Below are 22,425 nucleotides of genomic sequence, written 5' to 3' on the forward strand. Positions count from 1 at the left end.
GGAATAATTGCAATGTTTCTATTTCAAATAAAGGCAAATTGATTGTTTTATTATGGTTATTTAGTCATACTTTCAGATCATAATAATCTGATACCAGCCCATGCTGTGTTGCCACAAAGCCAAAAAAAATAAAACGGTTCAATAGTCATATCCCAATGAATTGCACATCTCTCAGGAAGTGATGACTCTCAGAAATGTTCACCTGCTGCTTTTCTAATTTCCTGCAGCAACGAGCTGTGCTTCAGTTCAAACACTAACTTGGATATAAACAGGAACAACAAATATCAAATTTCAGCTGCATTTTTACATGTACTCCTCTATAATGATGCTCTAGGCTATTGGCATGTCAAATGCGCTTTTTACATATTGTCACCATGTTGGGACGGCATATGAGACGAATGTGATCGAGCTCCTCCACCTTTCACCTAAGCTATTGAAGAAATGCACCACTCCTGAGCAAAAACAACCAATCAGAGCCAGGGGGAGGGTCTTGGCGCTCTCATCCTCATGTATGCGCTGCTCAACAAACGACTTACCATTCCAGAAAAACTGTTTATCCACAGTCATTGGTGGCCATGCTAACTAGCTTTAGCCTTCATGGCAGGCTCCATTTTGGTGGACCAGCTGTAGCGTAGCAGAGAGCAAGGAAGAGCCTGAATGTTGTACATGAGGATGATTGACAGCACTAAGTCCCTCCCCCTGGCTCTGATTGGTTGTTTCTGACTGAGTGGCATGACAGCAAGTGATTAGAGGTAAAGCAGAGGAGCTTGATGTTTTTCCTCCCCACACATTATCTCATACCAAATTAAAAATATTAGAACATTAAAAAAAATGTAATGATCACATACTCCTGCTTTAATACTATAATTTGTTGAAGCTGTGGTAATTTTACTCCAGATTGCCAGACCTTAACTGACACCAAGAGTTTTATAATTAAAAACGTAAAAGCAAATCTTATAAACAAGTAAAATATAAATTGCCATGCTAACAAACCACGGTGGCAACCAAACCCCGATGCAGGGTAATTACCTGAAAATCCTTCCGATCAGAATCTAACCACAAATTTTGTCTCATCGCCTGTTTTCAGTTTCACACTGAATACACTTCCTGTTTAGCTTTAACCCACCCTCCTCCTCCTCCATTTCAAGATAATAAAAAAAAAACACACCATGTGGATTTAAAACACCACCAAGGAGCGTCTCTCCACTCGCTTGAGGCCGCCGAATGGGGGAAGGCAGCTCTTCCCCCTAAAACGTATTGGCACACCACGCTAGCTTCTGCTTGCTGGAATACCAGATGCCTCACGCCACATGCTTCGACCACTTTGATTTCGTCTCCGTGCAGTTGTTGATCAGATCCGTCTCTGCTTGACACAACCTGCCTCCCGTCCTCCTCGCAACTTTCATCTTTTCCACGCCGGGCAGGCAGGCGGCTGCGGCTGTCTTGAGATGTCACACGGTGACGTGCAGTGTCCATCTGGTGCACGTTGTAATGGGGCTGCACGAATGAATGGCCGACCACTCCACTGCTCCCTTTATGAGTCTCAGCAGTGGTGCTGTCCAACTTTGATTCCCCAGTTATTAGGGAATTGAATTTCCCACTGCGGCGACGCCCAGAGGAGAGGAAGAGAAAGAGACGCACAAAAGGAGTGTGAAATCTGTGGCAGTGCTACAGAACATGCTGCACGGCCCACCACTGCTCTCTTCCTGGAGCCTCTTCTTCCTTTGTGAGTGTGTCTGTCAACACTTTCTCACTGCAACCAGCGCTCTGAAAGGAGGTCAGGCTATTGAGAATTGTTCCAAAAAAAACAACCCAATGAGTACTATAACAATGTTAAGCTGTCATATCAAACCATCAGCCACTGTAAATGGCTTTAATGTGCATAACTCAACCGGTCCCACTGGAAATAAAGTCTGATCATTTTTGGAGCGCTCTATTATCTAATCTAACAATGTCAAAACAAACAGAAAAATGGGAAAGAAGAGGAAACGCATGCATAGATATGTAGGGTTAACAAAATGAGATGTTTGAAAGACTAAGAAATGCAGTTAATGTCATGATGGGAAGAAAATCTAAAAATTTAAAGAAGCACAATTTCAAAAATCCAGATGAGTGTTAAAGCTAGAGCGACAAATGGGGGGAAATAAAATGAAATTCAAAGCTCAATGTTTATTAATTTTTTAATAAAAGATATTAAGGCAAAAGTATAATGAATGAAATCAAATTAAAAGTGTAATACAATAGGAATAAATCACCTTGATTACTGAAAGTCGGTTAGAAATCAAACTCTTAAGTTTGCCTTTGAAAACATCAATCATGCTTCGGTACTCGGGTCAACATGAAGGCTATAATATAATAAATTGATGCCTCACTGGGGGGGTTTGTTCAAGCTTCAGGTGTCATCAAAATACTTCTTTTTTTTCAGATGAGCAAAACAAAGTTGAGTCAGTTACTTGGAAAGATGCTGTTTTTCTTTGACATTCGGATCAAACACAGGAAACAAAATTTCACATAAAATGGAGCTGCGATGGGAGCCTGTCAGTCATGTTTTATGTCATGTATGGTGTATAAGATGCCATGAGGTGAAGGGAGCCTAAAGCTAACCAATCAGAGTTTCCAAAGAAATGTTACCTTTTTAAATAATATTTTCAAAACAGACTTTCTATTTTAGCTGTTATTAACATGAGCAAAATAGTTGGATTTTTGCAGAAAACTGATGTCTGAATCATAGATACAAAACATAAAAAAGGCCCACAGTTTCTAAATTTTGGGGGTTGGTTGTTTTTTTCAGAGAAGTAAGATTTGCTTTTGAGGGGAATTAGAGCCACCAATATTGACCTAGTTTCTCCAAAATTAAGATGAATGGAAAAACTTTAATAAATGTACCTAATGTTTTCTTTATCTGTAAAATGTGTTGAAAACGTTTCCACCTGCATCGACCACCTCAGGTTGGAGGACATATTTGCTCAATTTAGGCCACCCAAAATCCATCAGAGAGCCGCAAATGGGACCGGAGCCGCACCTTGGGCACCCAAGGTTTACACTATCAGAAAGAATGATTATTTGGAGACTAGATTAATGCTTTGCTTTGGCTAAAGTATTGGTTTATTTAGCTTACAGGATAAAATTATGCAGCCAATTGGAAGTGGGCAGCAGAGTAAAAAAGTCTTTTCAAAGTTTAAGACTCGGTTCATGCTACATTGTGATGCTAAATCTTGACTTTTTAATGAAAATGAGAACTGAATGCTGTTTAATGAGCGGCGGTTAAGCCAAAATCAACTTTAAGGCCTTGGTGGATAACTCTCTGGGGATTTTCCTTCATCTCTAAAAGTATTGACCGTTTCCCTGCGAATTTAAAGGGCTCCTCCTGGATCCCATCACGAGAGGATTATAGAGGAAAAGGGCAACTGGGATTGCTTGGAGAGCCGACCCCTTCCACTCGAGCCAGCACTCAAGCAGGGATGAAGTGGAGGTGCAGAGACGACCCAGAGGGAGAGAGCACAGAGGGAAGGGAAAGGCAGGGAGGTGGCATACTTTGGATTCCCAATATGTGTCCGGGGAATCCGATGTGAGGCCAGATGGCACGGGCCTGCCGGTCTTTGGGAATCGCAGCATACGGCTGTGGGATGCGAGGCAGAAGGTAGCGAGGAAACGGTGCCGGGGTCAGCTCTTGATGTTGGACGCTCCCCGGAGCTGTTCCTTTCCCATCCCTTTGAACAAGAGAGCATCTCCACACAACTGTGCCGCTTCTCTCTGCTTAATGCGACGGTTTGACTTCAAACACAGCGCTATTCCCCCCTGCCCAGAGCCTCCTGAGTTCCAAACATATGTTATCAGACCTGATGAAAACACCGTGCCAATAACATGCCACTGAGCTCCACGCTCGGGCATATGTGTGCCGTTTTCATCTCGCACAATTCCACGTGATGAAGCCAAAGCAAACCGACGACGCAACGCTCGCCGTCCCGACCCGCTTTTCCGTTCAGACGACCGGGATATGATGGAAGTCAATTACGCCTGTCGACTCTCTCAGACAGATGTCCGGCGTATAACCTGGTTAGCGCTAATAGGCAGGTTTTTAAACAAGAGCAATTATTCTTCCTCGCAGACCTGCAAAAGAGACGGATGTTAATATCTGATGCTGAGTGTGTGTGACAGGTGTTGCCTCCAATTTCTCCAAGTCTCTCGTGGCAGCCCACTCTGTGAAAACATCCGAAAACAGGCTTTCATCCAACATTGCAGAGATCGCACACATTTTTAGCACATACTCTTTGACTTCGGGAAAGAAGGAAAAAAAACAAAAAAAAAACATGTGCATGTGTGCAATGATCATCTCTTACTATTTTTGTCTAAATAAATAACAGTTTTTGGAAGCCAAGTGTGGTGTTATGCTTGTTGTTGCATCTCCATATCCGTGTATAGACTAAGATCCTCGTGCTATTCTCATTAATGGTCCATCTGGCATGTTGGCAGAAACACACTGGTATGAAGCTAGCTATGATTAACATTTAATCTATATGATTTTCTAATAAAAGCAAAGGTACTGCACTTGGTAATGATTCATTTCTTTAACTTAAAAAAAAAATTATATATATATGACACAAGTTGTTGATTGCAATTGTCCGTAACATGAATTTCCTTTGGTGCTAGTTTGCGTGAGTCACCTTTGTGCAGATAAGGTAAATTAAAGCCTAATTAAAATATGTATAACTAAACTCTAGAGGTTTGCAAGCTTTATAATAACAAACAAAAAAATTCAAGTAAAAAAAAAAGATTAATTAAGGTTGTTTTTGCTTCTAGTTGCAAGTGTGGTTCTGTTGGAGTAGTTTAAATAATTAAAATAACAGAAAAATATCTAAATTAATCAAGTAATAATGCTTAATTACAATAAATAGGAGGAGGAAGAATTAAAAAATTGGGGGAAAGAATTGTATAATGGAAAGAAAAATATAGGCTGTGACTAAAAATCTTGTTGCTACAATCATTCTACAGAATGAACAAATAAATTAAAACAAGAAAAATATTGCAGTTCCACCATCTTTTGTTTCATCACATCAATCAGGGGAATCTCTTTTTCTGTTTAAATAATTGTAAAAAACAAAAAAGAGAGAAATTATTTATCAAACCTACTGAGAGAATAATTTAAAATAGATGCTCTATTTTAATCACATTATATTGTATTCACTCTATATTTTCACTTGAACTAAAATTTGTCCAGTTTAAGCCTCACAGAGCAAACTCTACGAATCATTTCTGTCGTCTTTTTACTCGCTTCTGTGATTCCTGCTTGAAAAGGTCTTTACAAAACAAACGGCAAAAAAAACAAAATGCCTCTACTTGCTCCAGATTATAGATGCCTTAAGACACCAGCTCCATGTTTACTAGGTTTAAAAGAACCTAGTAACCTTCCACAGACTCTCTCAGACATCTGCTGTGCATGGCAACAAGAACAGAGAAATTGGCTTGGGTTCAAGGCTCAGTGAGCGCCTTTTGTCGGCGTACAGGCCTTTGTGGTGGGATAGGAGGATGGTGTTTACGGTTGCCACTACCTCCGTGGCCCCGACACACACGGGATAATGAGATACAGTTGTTATCAGTGACAGCCGAGGGCCACGAGAAGTCGTATCGGCCGGGTGCCTTCACTCCGAGCCTGCCAACTTAGGCGATGAGATTGGGATGATGCTAATGTCCAACTGAAAGCTCTTTTTAATTGCTTTCCAGTACAAACCAACTCTGGAAGATTGTGTTAGCCTATAGAAGATTACTGAGGAAAAAATTCAACAACCTTGCAGTAATATAGCTTCTGCTCATGTTTAGATAACCAAAGTAAATGTATTTGCTCTAAATATGGAGTGGCTACATAACTCCTTTTGCAAATTGTGTTCCTATAGATGAGGAGTGTCGAACTCGTTTTCGTTTTGGGTCAAATCAGGATCATGAATGCTCTTAAAGGGCCGGTTGTGGCACAATGTATTGATAAAACCTGTTCACAAACTGTTAATATATTAATCAATTGCTAAAATTAAATATTATTGAAAGTCTTTTCAGTCTCTCTAGGATTGCGTAATTTTTTTTGCAATAAAAATCAAAGTGTTTGTGCTACTGATTTGGAAATATTTGCGATATTTGAACTTATTTATGATGGTATGCAACTTTTTATTACTCGCTGTATAGGTCTTGGACTATAATCTGACATAATTTTAGGCTGTGGTAGATATTTAGCACAAGTAAGAAAGTTTTTGACAAGTTTTGAGAAACATCTGCAATAAACTCCCAATTATAGTGCAAAAAAGTGTGAGGATTTGTTGATTTTTGCATAGATTTCCACAATAATTCTCAAGGAACTGAAGGGACTGATTGATGTAATTTCACAGTAAACAAGTATAAACTACATTGATTAAATTGATAACATAATATTTAAGCACACTTACTGTTTAGCCTAGAATCGAGAGGGCCACATAGAAAGCTCTGGCGGGCTTTGCACGTAACGTCACTCTCTTCGAAACTCCGCCCGCTCCGCCATGATGGACGTCAAAAACAACTGTAAAGCCTGTCAAAAAACGCACGTGGTGGCCTAATGTAGCTTTTACTTAGGTGATTTCACTTTTAAAATGGTCACAGGGTGCTGCGCGGTCGGCTAAAAACAAAACTTGTCATTTTATTGTATAACTTTTAAAGGAACGATGGAAAGCAGCCGTCATTCATAATGACTGGCAGCCCTCGGTGTAACCGCGGATTTGCAGCGAATGCTTTTTACAAGGTGAGAAGATTAATGTTCATATGCTTTATAAATATTGCTATACAAATATTGCATTATGGAGAAGTTACGCACCTCTAACCATTAATAGTAACCATGGAAACAAAGCCCCGCCATCACGTAGCCTAGCATGTACGAAAAAAAAACTGGTTGGCTCTCGTTTTCTGTACGCTTTTAATGCCTCTCCGGTGTAAGGGGAGACGCTGATTATGATAGTGACATAAATCATGTGGTGGCAAAGTCGGTAAATTAATCAACACATCAGGAGGACCGCAGGAAGTACGGGTCGGAAACTAGCTAGCTTAGAAGCTATCACTATATGTGATATTTAGGCTAGTTTCTAGCTAAGTAGCTAGTAAACACCGCCGTCTATGAACCCCAACCGGGTGTGTTACGCTCAGAAACAAATTAGCTTAACTCCAACAAGAAGAAACTATGAATAAACTGACAAAAATAACTAGGAAAAACAACTTCAGACCCTCATTTCCGATGTCCATCGTGGCGCTTTGAATGATTAAGTGACGTAGTTGCAAAGAGTCTTGTCCTATACTTGTCCTATGCCTAGTTGACTTCCAATTCTTAAATAACATTAAATAAAGATGGGTGTAACCATGGAGGTGTTAACTGTCGTGTATTGTTAGCCTATGAAAGACTTTTAAAAAGAAAAGTAACATTTATTTTTAGAGTAGCAGTTCCTGTACAACAAAAACTTTGGCTAACGAGTCCAAACTGTTGTTGGAAATTAAAAACAAAAATCAACAGTAGTTGACTTTTGTTTCTTAAATCCTCCAAAATTGCTATTTTTGTTACAGTGGGTTTGAGCATTGCTTGCAGAATTTTATAGTTGACTTGATTATTCTTAGATAGATTTGATGTTTGAAACATCAAATCTATCTTGATACTTTGTGAGGATAGGGCAGTATTCAAATAATACTAGAGATTTAATTGATTAACTAGACTCATACCAGATGCTAAATATGTTGTCTGAATTATGTTTGCTTAGGTTGCTGAACATTTCTGACCTGGATATGGAGAACTACTTGATCTCACATAGTGAAAAATCTAAGTGGCCTACGCAAAGGCAACTACTGTTATTGCCAGCCAGGTAAAAATATTTATTTAACATTAATTTTATTGGTAAGCACTACAAGCCATTAGCTTTCATTTTGGTAACCTGTGAAATGCAGTACACCAAACCTGAACTCAACATGTTCTCAGCCACCCTAAAGAACCGAATTGACAGTTTATGTCAATTTGCTTGGGTAAGAGATTATTTTAAACAGTGAATGTTATGAAAGTAGATAGCCAATTCACATTTTAAATGTATTGTTAGGCTCCATATCTAATCCAAGAAAATCTTTATTCATGTATAAATGAACAAACATCTCTTCCTTTAGGAAATATGGTAGTAAACATATTTATAGAGAATAACCTGATATGATGATATGGTGTTGTAATCAAACACATAAAGCCTCTTGTTCCTCCCTTGCTGAATCAGATCATCTTCATCTTAATAATTCCTCTGTTTACTTATCCAGATTATCCTTTTGAGTGATAAAACCTGTTAATTTGATTTCATTGTTTCTGTTTGCAACAGGACAGGTGCTTACACCGTAAAAAAAAAAAAAAAGTTTTCTGCGTGTCCTCCAGAGTTGCAAACAGGAAATTTGCTGACCTACTACTGCAAACACCTGATAAAATCTGTTCTTTAGCTCATGAATTTGGGAGAAAGAAAAGTCACAGTTTCAGTTAAAAGTGACAAACGTAAAATGTTGTTCTTTGAATCTCCCAAGGAAAGTTGAATTTGTTTAGACATTGTACTTGAGCATGGCTCATGTTGATTTAGCTTTGGCTTCCAAAACTAGGAAATTGCCAGGATGAATTCTGAGACTGCTAATAATTAGTTTTAAGAGTTTGTAAACAAAAAAAAATGCTTATAGTGCAACATGATGTTGCTTGTAGTATAAAATGGGACTTAAGGAGCTTTCAGAAAAAGAAAAAGGGTCTGAAAGAGCACTGAACGTTTTCTAATGTTTGAGCAAAAACAACTCTCACAGTCGATAAAAGCCAAAAATAAATCTGAGTCACTTTAAACATACTCATTTATAATTAAATTAATCTCAACACTAGTGCCATAAATTCTCAGACAGATGCTGCATTTTGTCACAATGGGTTGGCGCTTTGCTAGTGTTAGCTTAGCTCTGATTAGCAAAACTGATAACCTTAGCTCTGCTAACGACATTTCAGAACTGAGACAAAACAGTTAACTGAGTAAATGTTTGTAAAATATTTCTAAATATGTAATTTGTAAAGCACTTTGAACTGAATTGTTATTGAAATACAAAGAAACTTGATTAATGAAAAACTTGGTTTGTTTTAGTGGAACCGTCTAACAACGTACTTTTAATCTGCTTGACTTTTAAAGTATTTAGGACATATTAGGGCTTGAAAATCACATCACTTTAAAATGTGTCACAGAAGAACAAAATGTTCTGCCCAAGTTTTATGGCTACAAATATGAAATAATAGTGTTGATTAGCCACATCATTGAAGAGATCTATGCATTTTAGCTCAGATGTTTATTAGAAAAAAAAACACACAAAAGATCTTCTGACTTTACTTTTTAGCTTTTCTTGCTTGTTTTTCTCAAATACTTCATTAATGTTAGGCAATTAGAACTTTTACTTATCAAATATTTTGCGTATTGCAAAGAATAAAATACATTAAATTTCCATCACTGCACTTCACAGAAATTTGTACTTATCTCAGGGCTCACACTAAACAAAACCGCTAATTAGCAGTGGCACACATTACCAAAAATTCATCTTAAAACTTAATGGATTTGTTCCAAAACCAGATGAATTGTCTTTAAGAAAAGTCTTTGTTACATTATAAAGTCCGCACATAAAGCCCAGAGAAACACAGCCTGCACTTTGAAGTCTGACAAGCAGCCATGCGCGTTGTTTGTGAACAAATATCATTGTTCGTGGAATTTGGGGTCGACGCTGAGGCCCTTATAGATGATTTATGCACTGAGTGAAGGGATGGGGGGAGGATAGATGGGCAAATTTCATCTGGCTATAGAGAGCTTCAGCTCAGCAGGCCTTGAGAAGGCTTAAACATAAGCAGGATGGGTGCCAGGTCCTCTCCTCGGCCATTGTGCTTTAATTAACCTACATGGAGCTGACTGCTAAAATGTGCAGGGATAGATAAGGCTTCTTGGATGATTGATTTATTTACCACACATGCTGGTGATTTCCATAAAATTACTGCTCCCATTACAAGCCATATGGGCCGCAAACGTCATTAATGCGCAACGTATGTATGGCCACGAATGTATATATATAAGGCATATTCGGTGGAAACTAGTAATTATGAATCTGGAAAAGCCATCACTGCTTCGGTAATGGTAAATAATCTAAAAGGGGGTGGATGCATGACTTTCTGAGACTTTTCTGGCTTTGTGAAGTGAAGTTTGGCACAGGCCCAGCGCTGGTCGGACGCAGTGATTGCAGCCGAACATCTCCATCAGAGAGCACTAGAAGGTAACGCTGGGATTAAAATGGGCACTGCTGGCACATGCAGACGGGCAGGGTGCTTCTTTTTTTTTTTTTTCCCTCCACTAGGCCATTGTTCCATATGTGCTCCACCTGCGCCTCTCAGAGCCTCGCGCCAAGCACACGGCCAGCAGGCTCCACCAACCTTGATGATTGGAAGTTGCCATAGCTACGCTGGAAGCTGGTGCTGGAAATGAGCGTGGAAAGGGGGTGAGGCGCTGTAAATCTCAACATGCTATTTTTTTAATTTAGGAAATTGGCAAAGGAAGTGTAGTAAATGAATCGCCGTTAATAATAATTCACATATGGGACAAAACACAATTAGGGCTGTTTTTGGCTACAGGCGAGGAGGAAAGCGGCTCCCTCTAAAATGTGATCTCATCTCATCAAAGGCACTTCAGCTTTCCCAGTAGTCCTGATTGAGGAGATGGAACGACTCTGTCTCCTAATGATGTTTATGGAAATAATATCACTGGAAATTATTGTTGGACACAAAGAGCAGCGAGATGGAGACATCAATCATGCCATCATGACCCATAAGCTGGTTCCTTATCAGCTCATGAAAATGGATGGTAGCGGTGATTCAGTGCGCTGTTTATCAGACAACTAACAGAAAACTCAAATTTATTTTCCCCCCTCTGGGAAGCATACCCTCTTCTCAACGCTGTTTTGTTTCATAAGTCTTTTTTTTTTTTTTTTTTTTCCCCATAAATCGTTTGGAGCGCAGAGGAAAAGGCGAGCAGCAAAGCTCACCCGTAGCTTTTAATAACACGATGGCCACCATCCAGCTTCAGATGAGGCCTGGGATTGGCTGATCTCTTCACACCCTGGCACCTGGAGCAGCTAGTGTGTGTGTGTGTGTGTGTGTGTGTGTGTGTGTGTGTGTGTGTGTGTGCGTGCACTCTCAGTGTGTGTGAGAGGGTAAGGGGAGAGAGCAAGGGTAAAAGAGGCTTTTATTGGTGGCTGCACTACTGGAGGCGTGACATGACAGGAATCAAAAGGCCCTCACCTGCAACCAAGTGCGAAGAAAAATCATTAAAATGGTTTCAGCCCAAAAGCTTTTTTGCATAAAATCCAGGAAAAAAAATATTCTAACATTTTCAGCTCAACATTCAAAGTTGGTGTGAAAAACTATTTGGTTTGTATCAAACCAGTTTTGGTCTAATCGCTTCTGTTTTCCCCTATTTTTTTATTTATTATTTTTGGCACGGTCAAGTGTTTCTGATTGTCAAACATTTAATTTTTGGACAAAGATAACCTGAGTGAATACAAAGTTCCCAAATGATTAATTAATTTGTCCAGGGAAATGGATAAATTGCAGTCCAAGGCAACCCGTTCCTGTATAATGTATGTAATTGCTCCCCAAAATGTATTAATTGTACCACCTTTGGTGGGAATACCTGCCATAATGATTGCGATAAATGGCAATTAATTTATTTACATCGCTGTGGAAGAATACTTGGCCCACTCGTCTTTCCAGAATTGTTTTTATTCAGCTACATTGGAGAGTTTTTAATCATGAAATGCTTCTACAAGGTCCCTACAGTCCAAAACTTTACTAGTTCACCCTAAAAAACCTTCTATTTGCTTCATTCGCCTTCACAGGATTCATGGCTCTATCAGTTACATCATGTCCAGGTCTTGAAGAAGAAAAACAGAACCAGGCCATCATGCTGCCACCACATTGTTAAACAGCTCGTATGTTCTTTTCTGAAATCTTGTGTGAAGATTTTACACACCATCCGGAAAGTGCAGCTTCTGCCTCAATAATCCACAGAATATTTTCCATAAAGTCTTGGCTCATTAAGATGTTTTTTTTTTTTTGGCAAATGCAAGACATTTCTGTTATTTTTGGTCAGGAGTTATTTTGTTTTAGGAATGCTTCCGTGACTGCCAGTGTTGTCCTGTCTCTTGTTGAATCATGAATGTTGACCAAGTGAGGGTTACAGTTCTTATTTGATGTTGTTGGTAGGCTGGACACTCTTGGGGAAGGTTGTTTCATGTTTTCTTAATTTGTGGATAGTAGTTCTCACTGTGGTTCTCTGGAAGCTTCAGGCCTTAAGGCCAACACACACCGCTTGTGTCCAACTCTTTACACTTGGATCCGACTTTTTTGTCCTGACTCCAACATGACGGTACCTGTACAAAGCAACTCACTTGCAAAATCCAGTATTCTTGTGAGAGTATGTACCGGTAGCCTGAACCAGGCCCTTGTTCTACACTTTGCTTTGTATGGAGGGTCTGGACCTTTGACTATTCAGAAACAATTGCTTGCTGGAGATGTGGACTCTGTTGAAGTTTTACCCAATTGCTAACGTTTGCCCATGGTGTATGTGCTGCGTTAGTTGGATGCTATGAAGCTTACCAGAAATTGCAAACGCTGCACACAACCGTCATCAATTGCAAAGAGAGTAGTGTTGAGCCGAACGAGGCGGTTGTTAATGATAGTTTGATATTTGGAATGGGTGGCTTTGTTTAGCCATTGCTAAAACTACAAACAAACTACGATTCTAAAACGGCGCAGAAAATCAACGTCATCGCTCACAACTTCTCCTTCTGTTCACTGGTTGGCTCGGTTGAAATTCTACAAGACAAATCCACTTCAATGGGAGGAATACCAGACAGAGCACTGAAGAGAGATGGGAATCGGGTGTAATTGCGTAGGAAGGCAATGGCCAGGCTAATGTACCAGAAATCCACCTGCATAAGCACAAACCGGACCGGCAGTAAAATCAAACCTGCTCAAGCAAGGTCATCGTTTCACTCTTTCATCTTTTTCTGTACTTTCGAGGTCCCGCCATGGATAATCACACTGCTGCTTTTGTGGGTAAAAGATCCTAGTTTGTATTTTCCCCCAAAGCAGATGTGTTTTACTTTGCCACACTCATGACGTTCTCGTCAAATTGCTGCCTAGTCGGACAGTCGGGAGACGTAGTTGCAGGGAATTGTTGGCGGTCTGCGAGGCCCCATTAACTTTAACGTGGATCCAGTGCGTCTTGGCCTTTAAAAATGGCTTTGTAACTCTTTCCAGACCCGTAGATGTAAATGTTTCTCATCTGTTCCTGAAATTTCGGGGTTCTTTTTTTAGACTTAGGTATGTTATGTTTTAAGATCTTGCAGTGGTTTCAAACTGCATTCCTCGACGGCCAGAGTCCCACGACTTTTAGATGTGTCCGTTGTCCTTCACACTTGAATTAAAATGGTGAAACTGCTTCACTAGCATGCAGTCAAGCCTTGCAGGGTTCCGCTAACGAGCTAATATTGGAGCCAGGTGTGGTGAAGCAGAGAGACATATAAAATTTGCAAGACACCAACCCTTAAGGTCTGTAGTTTGACACCACTGTCTTATGGCCTACTTCATTTTGACATAGATGTTACATTTAAGTAATTTTTCAGGTCTGACAGTAACAAATCCTAATTATAGGAAGTTGTATTGCTCTCCGGTTTCCAATAAGAACCAGTTAAATTATGTTTTAACAGGGCAGAGATCTTGTTGGTCTCTCCTAAGAAATGAGATTATCATTTAAAAACACTGTTTGTATTTATTCTGTTTGTTTACGTCTGGTTGTGAAATTTGTTGATCTGAAATTCTTTGGTATGACAATCAAACAAAACCTGAGAAATCTGTAAGAGGGTAAAGACTTTTCCACAGCGTTGTGTGTTCAAATGAGTCTAGCGAATCAGCTCTGCTAAAATAACCCAAGTGTTTGTGTATGATTAGCACCTCTTTCCGAAAGCGGCTGTGCAAATATGATATGTACATTTGCATGAATGTCGTCGTTGATTTCGGCATTAATCCATAAACCAAACTGAACCGAGAGCAGACTGGATTGTGTGTTTGATTTGTTCAGCTGGGCATTTTGGGTTACGATCACCACGCAGATAAAGGCCGATGTAAAATTATTATTTTTTTTTTTTTAATTCTGAGGTTTGCAATTTTTGCTCCGAGTTTGATATTTGTTCTGTTTCCTGGTCCGGATGTGACCTTTCCGAGCGATTTGGAAATGCAGAGCAGCAACAGACAAACTGACCTGCGGTGGAATTAGCCGCTGCTCCTTTCGTCTCCGGCAAACCCGACAGCTTGAACACGCCTGGGCGCTGCCTCACAAAGGCGCTCTGCGGAGGAGGCCTATTAATCTTCCCAAAGCCTCAAAAAGCAAAGAGGCCAGCGAGGGCCCCCGAGTCTGGTGCCCGGGGCCCACAGACAGGGGTGCTTGGCAGGCTCTGTTTGGTCAGTTCTGACCCACTGTCAAATGGCCAGGGGTCATAGAGGGGCGCAGGATGGAGCAGTTATGCCCTTTAGCAGATGCTAGGCTGGGATGAGGTCAGAGGATCATTCCTGGTGTTCGTGGCCTTCACATCACTCAGGATTTAGCCGCTGTTTCTCGATCAAAAAGGAGTCGGGAAGTAATCAGGAAACCTGTGTGGCTGTTTTCATCCTTCACTGTGTGTTTAATTAGAATCTACATTTGGAGACGTGTAATGAGTTTGATCTCTTGATACACAAGTAGCGCAAAAATAAGCCTGCCCGCTGGAATCTTGAAATGATGGTAATTGCTTGCAGGCTCGTGCATTTCTTTCCATCCATCCATCCGTAGTTACTGCTGCTAACAACTTGTGTGAATGCAAGTAAAGAGCACGCCAACCTTTAGTTGGAAGAAACTATTTCTTCACTTTGGTTGTATTTTTTCTAACAGTTATTTTATACATAACTTTAGTTTAATGGTTTCCAGGTCGGGGCAACACGCAGCGTTACACCGTCGACATCGTAGTGCATGAAGTACACCGAGATGTTAACATTTGGATCATAAAATCTATTTGCCTTACAGTGCTGACTGACTTTTTTGAAAAAGTGGCTGAATAAATAATCTCTTCTCTGCAAAAGTACCTGTTGCATGAACAAAGGAAATGTACAGGAAGCAGAAAAACTTTGCTTCTCATCTTCAAAGCATTCCCTGTTTTTCCTCCACTTTAATTTTGGATTCATTAGACCCATGTTTCCAAAAAACTACATTACTTTGTCCCTGAGGGTATTTACAAACTACCGTCGACTTTTTATGTTGCTTTGGAGAAATTGCATCTTCCTCTCTGATTGGTCTTTCAGCCCAAGACTTTTATCACTGTGGAGATTGACACCCAGATTCAGCAAGTATCTTCACAAAGATTTTTGCTTTTGTCCATTCATTTTGCACCAGAACATCTTCACTGCAAAAACACCAAATCTTAACAAGTATTTTTAGTCTCGTATCTAGTGCATATATTTGATCACACTTGAAATAAGACAAAACCAACTTGAAAGCAACTTGTCATCAACATATAGAAGCTTGTTTTAAGTCAATAATTCCTTGATATTTATGAAAAAGTTCTAGTTCCATTGGCAGATAAATTAACTTTAACATGTGAGAAATGTCTTATTATAAGTGAAATAATCTGCAAATTAAACTAGAACTTTTTCATCAATATCAAGGAATTATTTACTTAAAATAAGCTTCTGTATCCTAATGGGAAGTTACTTTTAAGTTGGTTGTGTCTTAATTCAAAAGAACTAAGATATATGCACTAGAAATTAGACAAAAATACTTTGGTGTTTTTTTTTTAATCTCGTCTGGATGAGCATCTGAGGGGTTCAGAGGTGTGGGATATTTTCACAAACATGATTTACTAATGTCAATATCTGTAACAGACGTTTTGAAGTAGCTCACTATGTGCTCAGTGTTTAAAACTTGAGGAGAGAGCTGCCCTCTTTATGAGAAACATGTAAACTCTGCATAAATCGCAGCTAAAAGCAAGCAAAATACCACAGCTGCCTTAATTTATCAGCGAGGTCCGGAGAGAAACATTGAATTTTGTCACTTCGCGTGATGATCTTTCCATACGTGGTTTGGCCACATTCCCAGTTAAATACCAGTTAATAAAGTTGCTGCTTAAATTGAGAGGGAGAAGATAAAATACTAAAATGAAATTTCCTGATTTCTTAATAATATGCACAGCAAGCGGGAAGCATTTTATATTTGGTTTCATATCTGCCAAATAAACACGTTGAGGCGCAAACCATTAAACGACCCTGTTATTTTGTTGGAGCTTCAGCTGGGTCCATTTCCTCTTAAACAAACAGACCTGGCTCAGGCCTTTTTTCAGAGTGTGCATAAGGACTTGTCAGAATGGATGTGCCCCGCTGCGGCGGCTGCTCCTTTCACCCCTCTGCCCGCGAACAGAAACGAACAGAGCTCCACTGTGCCTCGGCGGACATTGAAATTCTCCCGGCGTTTGTACAGTGAATTCCATTTCCGTGCCTTTTGATTCATGGGCCCTTCTTTTTCTTTTTTTTTCCTCCATGAAGTACCTTTTTGTCCCCTGTTTGAACTTGAGTGAAGAATTGCTCTGCAAATGGATGTTGGGGTCAGAGAAAAGAGGTGCACTGGATGACTTGAGAAGGAGGGTGGTGGGTGGGGAGGTTTCTGTGAAGGATGGGGTGATGCTACAGTAATAAAGAACATTTAAAGGAAGTCTGTACATGTTGGCCTCTTATGGTGAAGCTTTTACAGGAAATCAGCTGCGTACGAGTAAACAGGAAGTAGCTTAAACTTTTGAGTACATGCAATGAGCTTCAAAAGCTACTTGCTGCTTTTCTGGTTAAATATTTTCTAATTAAATGCGTTTGTTTTATTGTTATAAATGCACATTTAAACAGCCTTGTCTCTCTGCTGATGTCATATAAAGTAAAACTCCACCTGTGTGTTGGTAATTGAATTTGTCCCTCAGTGTTTTGTAAAGCTGTAGCAAAACGTCCATACATAAAAACACTTCATCTATCTATTGATTTATCATCCCGATGATTATTGAAACCATTCGCCATCTGTTGTCTCATCCTTGATTCATCATCTCTCCACTGTCTTCCACGTTTAAAGCCTGTCCGCTGCTGGAATATCTACAGCCGAGCTGAATTCATAGCAAACATTTTGTCAGTGTTATTTAAAAAACTCTGAAAAGAAAAGAGACTGAACTCTGGAAGCTTTGAATTTAGTAAAATATTTAATTTTCACACGAGGAAAAGTTTCTGGCTTTACTGGCGTTTAGTTGAAGGCTGACCAGATTGCAGCTGTTTTCGTCGGTTTGGTGCCCTACTTTGAATTCGTATGCGTCCCCCAACATTTTCTCTGCACTAGCATATCATGAAACTTTTGTAGCCGAAGCCTGCAAGCAGAATGCGACACTTACATGCTAGTTGTTGGCATATAGGAAAACCAGTCAAGTGGGAAAATTCAAATGGTAATTTAATTTCGTCCAGTTTAAGTTCTGAAGATTGTTATTCTTCTTTTTTATCAGTTACTTCAACTTTCCTTCGTTGAGGCTCAGCAATCACTGGAGTCAAAATACACCTCAAACAAATAGCTTTGAAAACCTTAATCTGTCTGATCTTCTTCATCAAAGTTGCATTTCTTTGCGGAAATGTCCAGATGAGAAGATGAAAACACTTCAGAAACTACTTCGGTACGAGTCGAAAGGTGTTTATTCTTGCACTCTGGTCTTCAGTCACTCTGTAAATATGACTTATTAACTAAATTTCGTGGCTGTTTTCTTGACCAACATTAGTCAGGTTTTTTTAACCGTATTGGTGCATCATGAAATTGTCAATTCCTTTTCTTTAATGAATTGCACCTCTGAGTTGTATGATCACAGTTTTACCAGTTCAACCTACTGCTAAAATATTAGAAGATGTCATAAAAGATTTAATCTTTGCCTCACTTTACTAACTAAATAAATCCAGGAGACGAGAACAATTTGCACTATTTGTTTTTGATCTGGTACTGAACATCTGTACAGCTGTACCCATACATGTCTGGAAAGGTCAACTCCAAAAAGCTTGTTCTCATCCCAGTTAGGTTCATCTTGAACTGTGAGCTGCTCGTGGATTAGGGGATGAAAGAATGCCACCGACTGTGAAATTGCCTGATTTTTATCTGGGATGTTGAGGGAGCAGCTGTGCACAATCCTCTGCCCTAATCTCGAGGTTGGAGGCGGGACTGGGTGAGGGAGTTCGCTTTACGCTCCTGCAAAGGTGCACAGCACAGTGGTGGTGAAGGGTCCTGTTTATGCACGCCTCCTCAACAGACTACTTACTCCTGATAAGTTAAACTAGTGCTTTTTTTTTTCTGCAGTATGAAAGAGGTTTAGGATATGAAGCGACAACTTTTTGGCTTTTTATGTTCCCACTGATAAAGGCCATCACCACCTAACAGATGTGTCGTAACGTTATTGCTGATGTATGAAGCGTTTAATCCTGCCGGTCCCAACCAAACCTGATGGTGGAAAATAGAGATTGAAGAAAAAACAAATTGAGGATCCATTTATGTTTAAAATTTCTGTTCATGATGCAGGACAGTAAATTCAACTTTCATTTAGCTTCCAAAAGCACTTCCAGCCCTCCATGAACCCAGATAAAAATACTTCTTGGCTCGGTTCCTGCAGTGTCTCGTAAAAGTATTCATAATCCTTAAATGTTGCCAAATTTCGACCATAAACTTAAATTTGACAGGCCAAATTTGTATCATTGCTTAACTGCAGTTGGGGGCCATAAATATATCAAAATATTATCAAGATAAATGATAAACAATATGATAAATGTCCACCCGTAGTCGTAACAAAATAATACAGTCTGAGAATGTAAGGAGGCAATTTTAGTAAACACAATAGTATTGCATTTTGGTATTGAAATGGTCATCAGTTTCTAAAATAACTTAAATCTGTTTGGCCAGCTTAAATAACAAGTGGGATTTGAGGTATTGCGCTCCAGAAAACATCCGGATATTGGTGTCAAAGTGCAAACACAGTGCGGGTTTGTCCTGCGTTTGATTTGACTGCCTTTGAAGCGGCACTGCCCACATCCAGAAACGTATTCACCGTCGTGCCACGCATGCCAGCTGAAGCTCCCTCTGCAGCTGGGGGGGGACCGTCCCCCCAGGGTGGACCTCGGATATTTGCATACGCTTCAATCCGAAGCCTCTCTCTCTCTCTCTCGCTCCCTCTCCCTCTGCCTCCACCGCTTCTGATGCTGAGATATGCTCAGCAGGCGACGGGCAAACATATGCCTGAGATGCCACGGGGTGCTGAAGCCGGATCATCTCCAAAGGCTAACTGGCAGGTCTGAACGGGGACGGCGTTGATACATATTATTCACAAAGAGCATGGCTGAACAGAAAAATGTGCCCGGTCGTGTACCCAGCTGCTTTGTTGGCACGAGGTTCGGCTTCTGCCTGGGTTTCAAGACCGGGCTCGGATTTAGCCGCACATTCGCCGAATTCCCCATGCAGCTCCCACCCTTTCGTTCATTCATTCATTCATTCAGCCACAGGAAGGGCTCCACCAGTGAGCTAGTGTCTGCATTTGTTTGAGAAATTAGTTTGAGAAATGACGGCAAGCTTGGATTTTTAACACCTAGACTCAGTGGAGTCTGATGCAGCACAAAAAGGCCTCTGTGTGTTCAGACGATCCAGGTGCTCTCCCTGTGGGAGCTGAACACAAAATCAATTCTTTGACCTTTAGGAAAAACCCTCTGTGAGCACTTCTTTTTTTTTTTTGTATTCATCACAGTAAACAAACGCAGTTTTTTTTTCATTTTTCATTTCATTCACGGATTCATTTTTTGACACGTACTGGCTCCATACAAAGCGCAACTGAACACATGCTTCCTGTTTGCAGCCAGACACAGCAAGAAGCTGTTCCCTGATCTTCTCACCCTCCACATGGGTGTTTCTTTCTGTAGCCGCTTACATTCATAAACATGGATGGATGGATTTTTCCATAGCTTGTCTCTTAGCCAACAGGAGGTCAGCAGGTGCTCCTGCGCTCGCCAGATGGTTGGTTTGCCTCGACGTCGCCGCTGAGGAATGTTTGGAGATGTGGCTCCCTCTAGAGGGGAAACTGTGACATTTGATTAATCTTAAATGTCAGTTTTAGGGCAATAATTTGTACATAGTTTAATATACAGTGTGCACAATTATTAGGCAAGTGACTGTTTTGACCATGTCGTCACTTTTAGGGATTTTTTTTAAACTCCAAGCTGAATAAACCTGAATTCTTAGAGCATTGGTGTCCAAACTCTTTTTTTTGCCATGAGGGCTAAAGTTAAAGTAAATCTTGAGGTTTGCAATAGTAGGAATGTGTAATAATAGCGAATTAATGATAAAATGTTGACGAGGTTCAGGTCCTCCAGATAAGGGGCCGGTACTTCGGTACAGCTCGGGACCACTGATTGGTCAACTGGTGGCAGAGGGCACCAAATGGCACTTTGGACACCTCTTGGTAACGGTAGGGGGTGATATTATTAAAGATGAACTGGTTAGACCTTTTACGGTTGGATATGGGTTCAAAATCAACTTCCAAACCTGCTGCCAGTTCTAAGAAGAAGAATAAATCTGCATCTTTGAGAAAGAGAATATATTCTCTAAAAAAGAGAAGATTTTTATGCAGGACAGTGATCCATCACATGCATCCAAGTAAAAGTGTGAATGGATGGGAGATCACTGTTATTAAATAGAAGAGTAGCTATACTGGTCACTAACTTTTTTTCCCCCCTTTAATGTCAGAAGTTCATATTTGAAAGCTTTGAAGTGTTTGACTATAATTCTCACTTAAACGGGTGAAAAAAGAAAATGAGACGGGAAATTTGTAATAATTCTGCACAATAATAGTTGTCCAGTAATTGTGCAGATAAGGTCAGAACCTTACTTTTACTTCGTTAAACATTAAATGTCAAACATGTTCGACATTTATTAACATTTTGGATGTTGATGATTAACAAAAATAGTCCTCAAAAATACAACTTGTAGACACAGTGGTACATTTGAAGTATCATAAATAAATTATAATGAAAGAAAATCATTAAATATATTCAGTTTTAAGATTGAAATTATGCGTAATTAAATGCCACAATTTACATAGAAGGAGACAAACTTCATTAAAATCCATTCAGAAATCAAGATAACTACTACTGACTTGTAAAAGACATTTAAATTTGACAGAAGAGGTTGATTTTTATACAACAGCATAAAAATCTGCTGTGCAAAGATATGATGTGTTTTTTACATAAATAAAATTTTATTTATTGTTTGTACCTTTACCTGATTTACATAAATACCACAGCTTCTAAAATGAGACATATTGTAACATGATATGGGTGACATAGATAAACAACCTTTGTAATTGTGACTTAATACTTTTTAAAGATTGTATAGTCATGGTAAAAATAAGGTATGCCCTCTAATAAATATAGGGTTTGAATAAATAAATCAATGAGCCATTACCAGGTTCTGAAATCCTTTAAGTCTAACCTAAAGTGTGCAAAAGAAAAATCCAAATTTAAACAAATCCAAAAAACCCTGGATGCATACAAAAAATGTGAAAACTCTGAATTCAGTGGGGTGTGATTTCCTTTTTCAGAAACTGGCCGATTCCCCTAACATAGAAACTAAAACAGAAAACTTTGGTTTCGTTGGATGTCCACGTAAAGAAGAGAAGCGTATTTTGGTGAAAAAAGTTATATTGCGTAAATGACGTCGACATGCACGTTCATCATTTGTCAGCTCTCCGAAAGCTCTGCAAAAGAAACAAAGCAAAAATTAAAAAAATTATAACTTTATTAGTTGTACTTATCAAATCAAATATACAGGCCTGTAAATAATACAGTGATTTGTTTTATTTAACTTTTTACCTGCTGCTTTTTTTGTGGCTTTGTGTTAAAACCAGAGTCAAACGGCTGGTTCCCTCCGCGACTCTTGTTCACCTGATGGCCTGAAAGGTGGGAACATTACTCTGTAACGTGCAGAGAGCTGTAAATTCTGGGAAATGAAACCCCCCCTATTATTGCTGCCAAAACTCTTTACATCTAAACTCTGCACCGAGGATTTGACTAAACAAATCCCGGGCCTTCTCAGAGGATCAAATCCATCCAGCTCTAAAACTGGGACTGCAGGAACTACAAAGGCATGCAAACACAGGCCTCCACTGTTCTCCGAGATAAGGCTTTTAAAAGGACTTACTTGGTGTAAGGTGAACATTGTTGATTTTATCTGCAAGGGAGAGAAGAAAGGCATTTTCTACTTCCAGTTTGGA

General features: G+C 39.7%; 1 protein-coding gene and 2 long non-coding RNA genes across 5 annotated transcripts in view; 1 reads left to right on the forward strand and 2 right to left on the reverse strand.

Annotated features, from left to right (window-relative positions):
• Positions 1-28: 28 nt before the first annotated feature.
• LOC103480721 (uncharacterized) lies at positions 29-7,765 on the reverse strand. Its single transcript, XR_536155.2, has 2 exons — positions 6,432-7,765; positions 29-4,110 (listed from the first exon to the last, which is right to left on the reverse strand). It is a non-coding gene; the product is annotated as an uncharacterized LOC103480721 (long non-coding RNA).
• Positions 6,515-8,001, forward strand: LOC145548754 (uncharacterized). Its single transcript, XR_014084753.1, has 3 exons — positions 6,515-6,594; positions 6,679-6,760; positions 7,761-8,001. It is a non-coding gene; the product is annotated as an uncharacterized LOC145548754 (long non-coding RNA).
• Positions 8,002-15,943: 7,942 nt separating this feature from the next.
• LOC103480794 (B-cell scaffold protein with ankyrin repeats) overlaps positions 15,944-22,425 on the reverse strand; it is a 36,916-nt gene continuing 30,434 nt past the window's right edge. For all 3 annotated transcript variants that reach the window (XM_081599578.1, XM_017310513.2, XM_008435972.3), the window contains 3 exons: positions 22,353-22,382; positions 22,025-22,104; positions 15,944-21,909 (listed from right to left, as the gene is read on the reverse strand). In XM_081599578.1, coding sequence (XP_081455704.1) covers positions 21,886-21,909; positions 22,025-22,104; positions 22,353-22,382 — 134 coding nt within the window. In that variant the 3' untranslated portion in view covers positions 15,944-21,885. The remainder of the gene's footprint in view (positions 21,910-22,024; positions 22,105-22,352; positions 22,383-22,425) is intronic.

This window comes from Poecilia reticulata, chromosome 18 (genome assembly GCF_904066995.2).
Source record: "Poecilia reticulata chromosome 18, P_reticulata-male-v2, whole genome shotgun sequence".
Classification (NCBI taxonomy): Eukaryota; Metazoa; Chordata; class Actinopteri; order Cyprinodontiformes; family Poeciliidae; genus Poecilia; species Poecilia reticulata.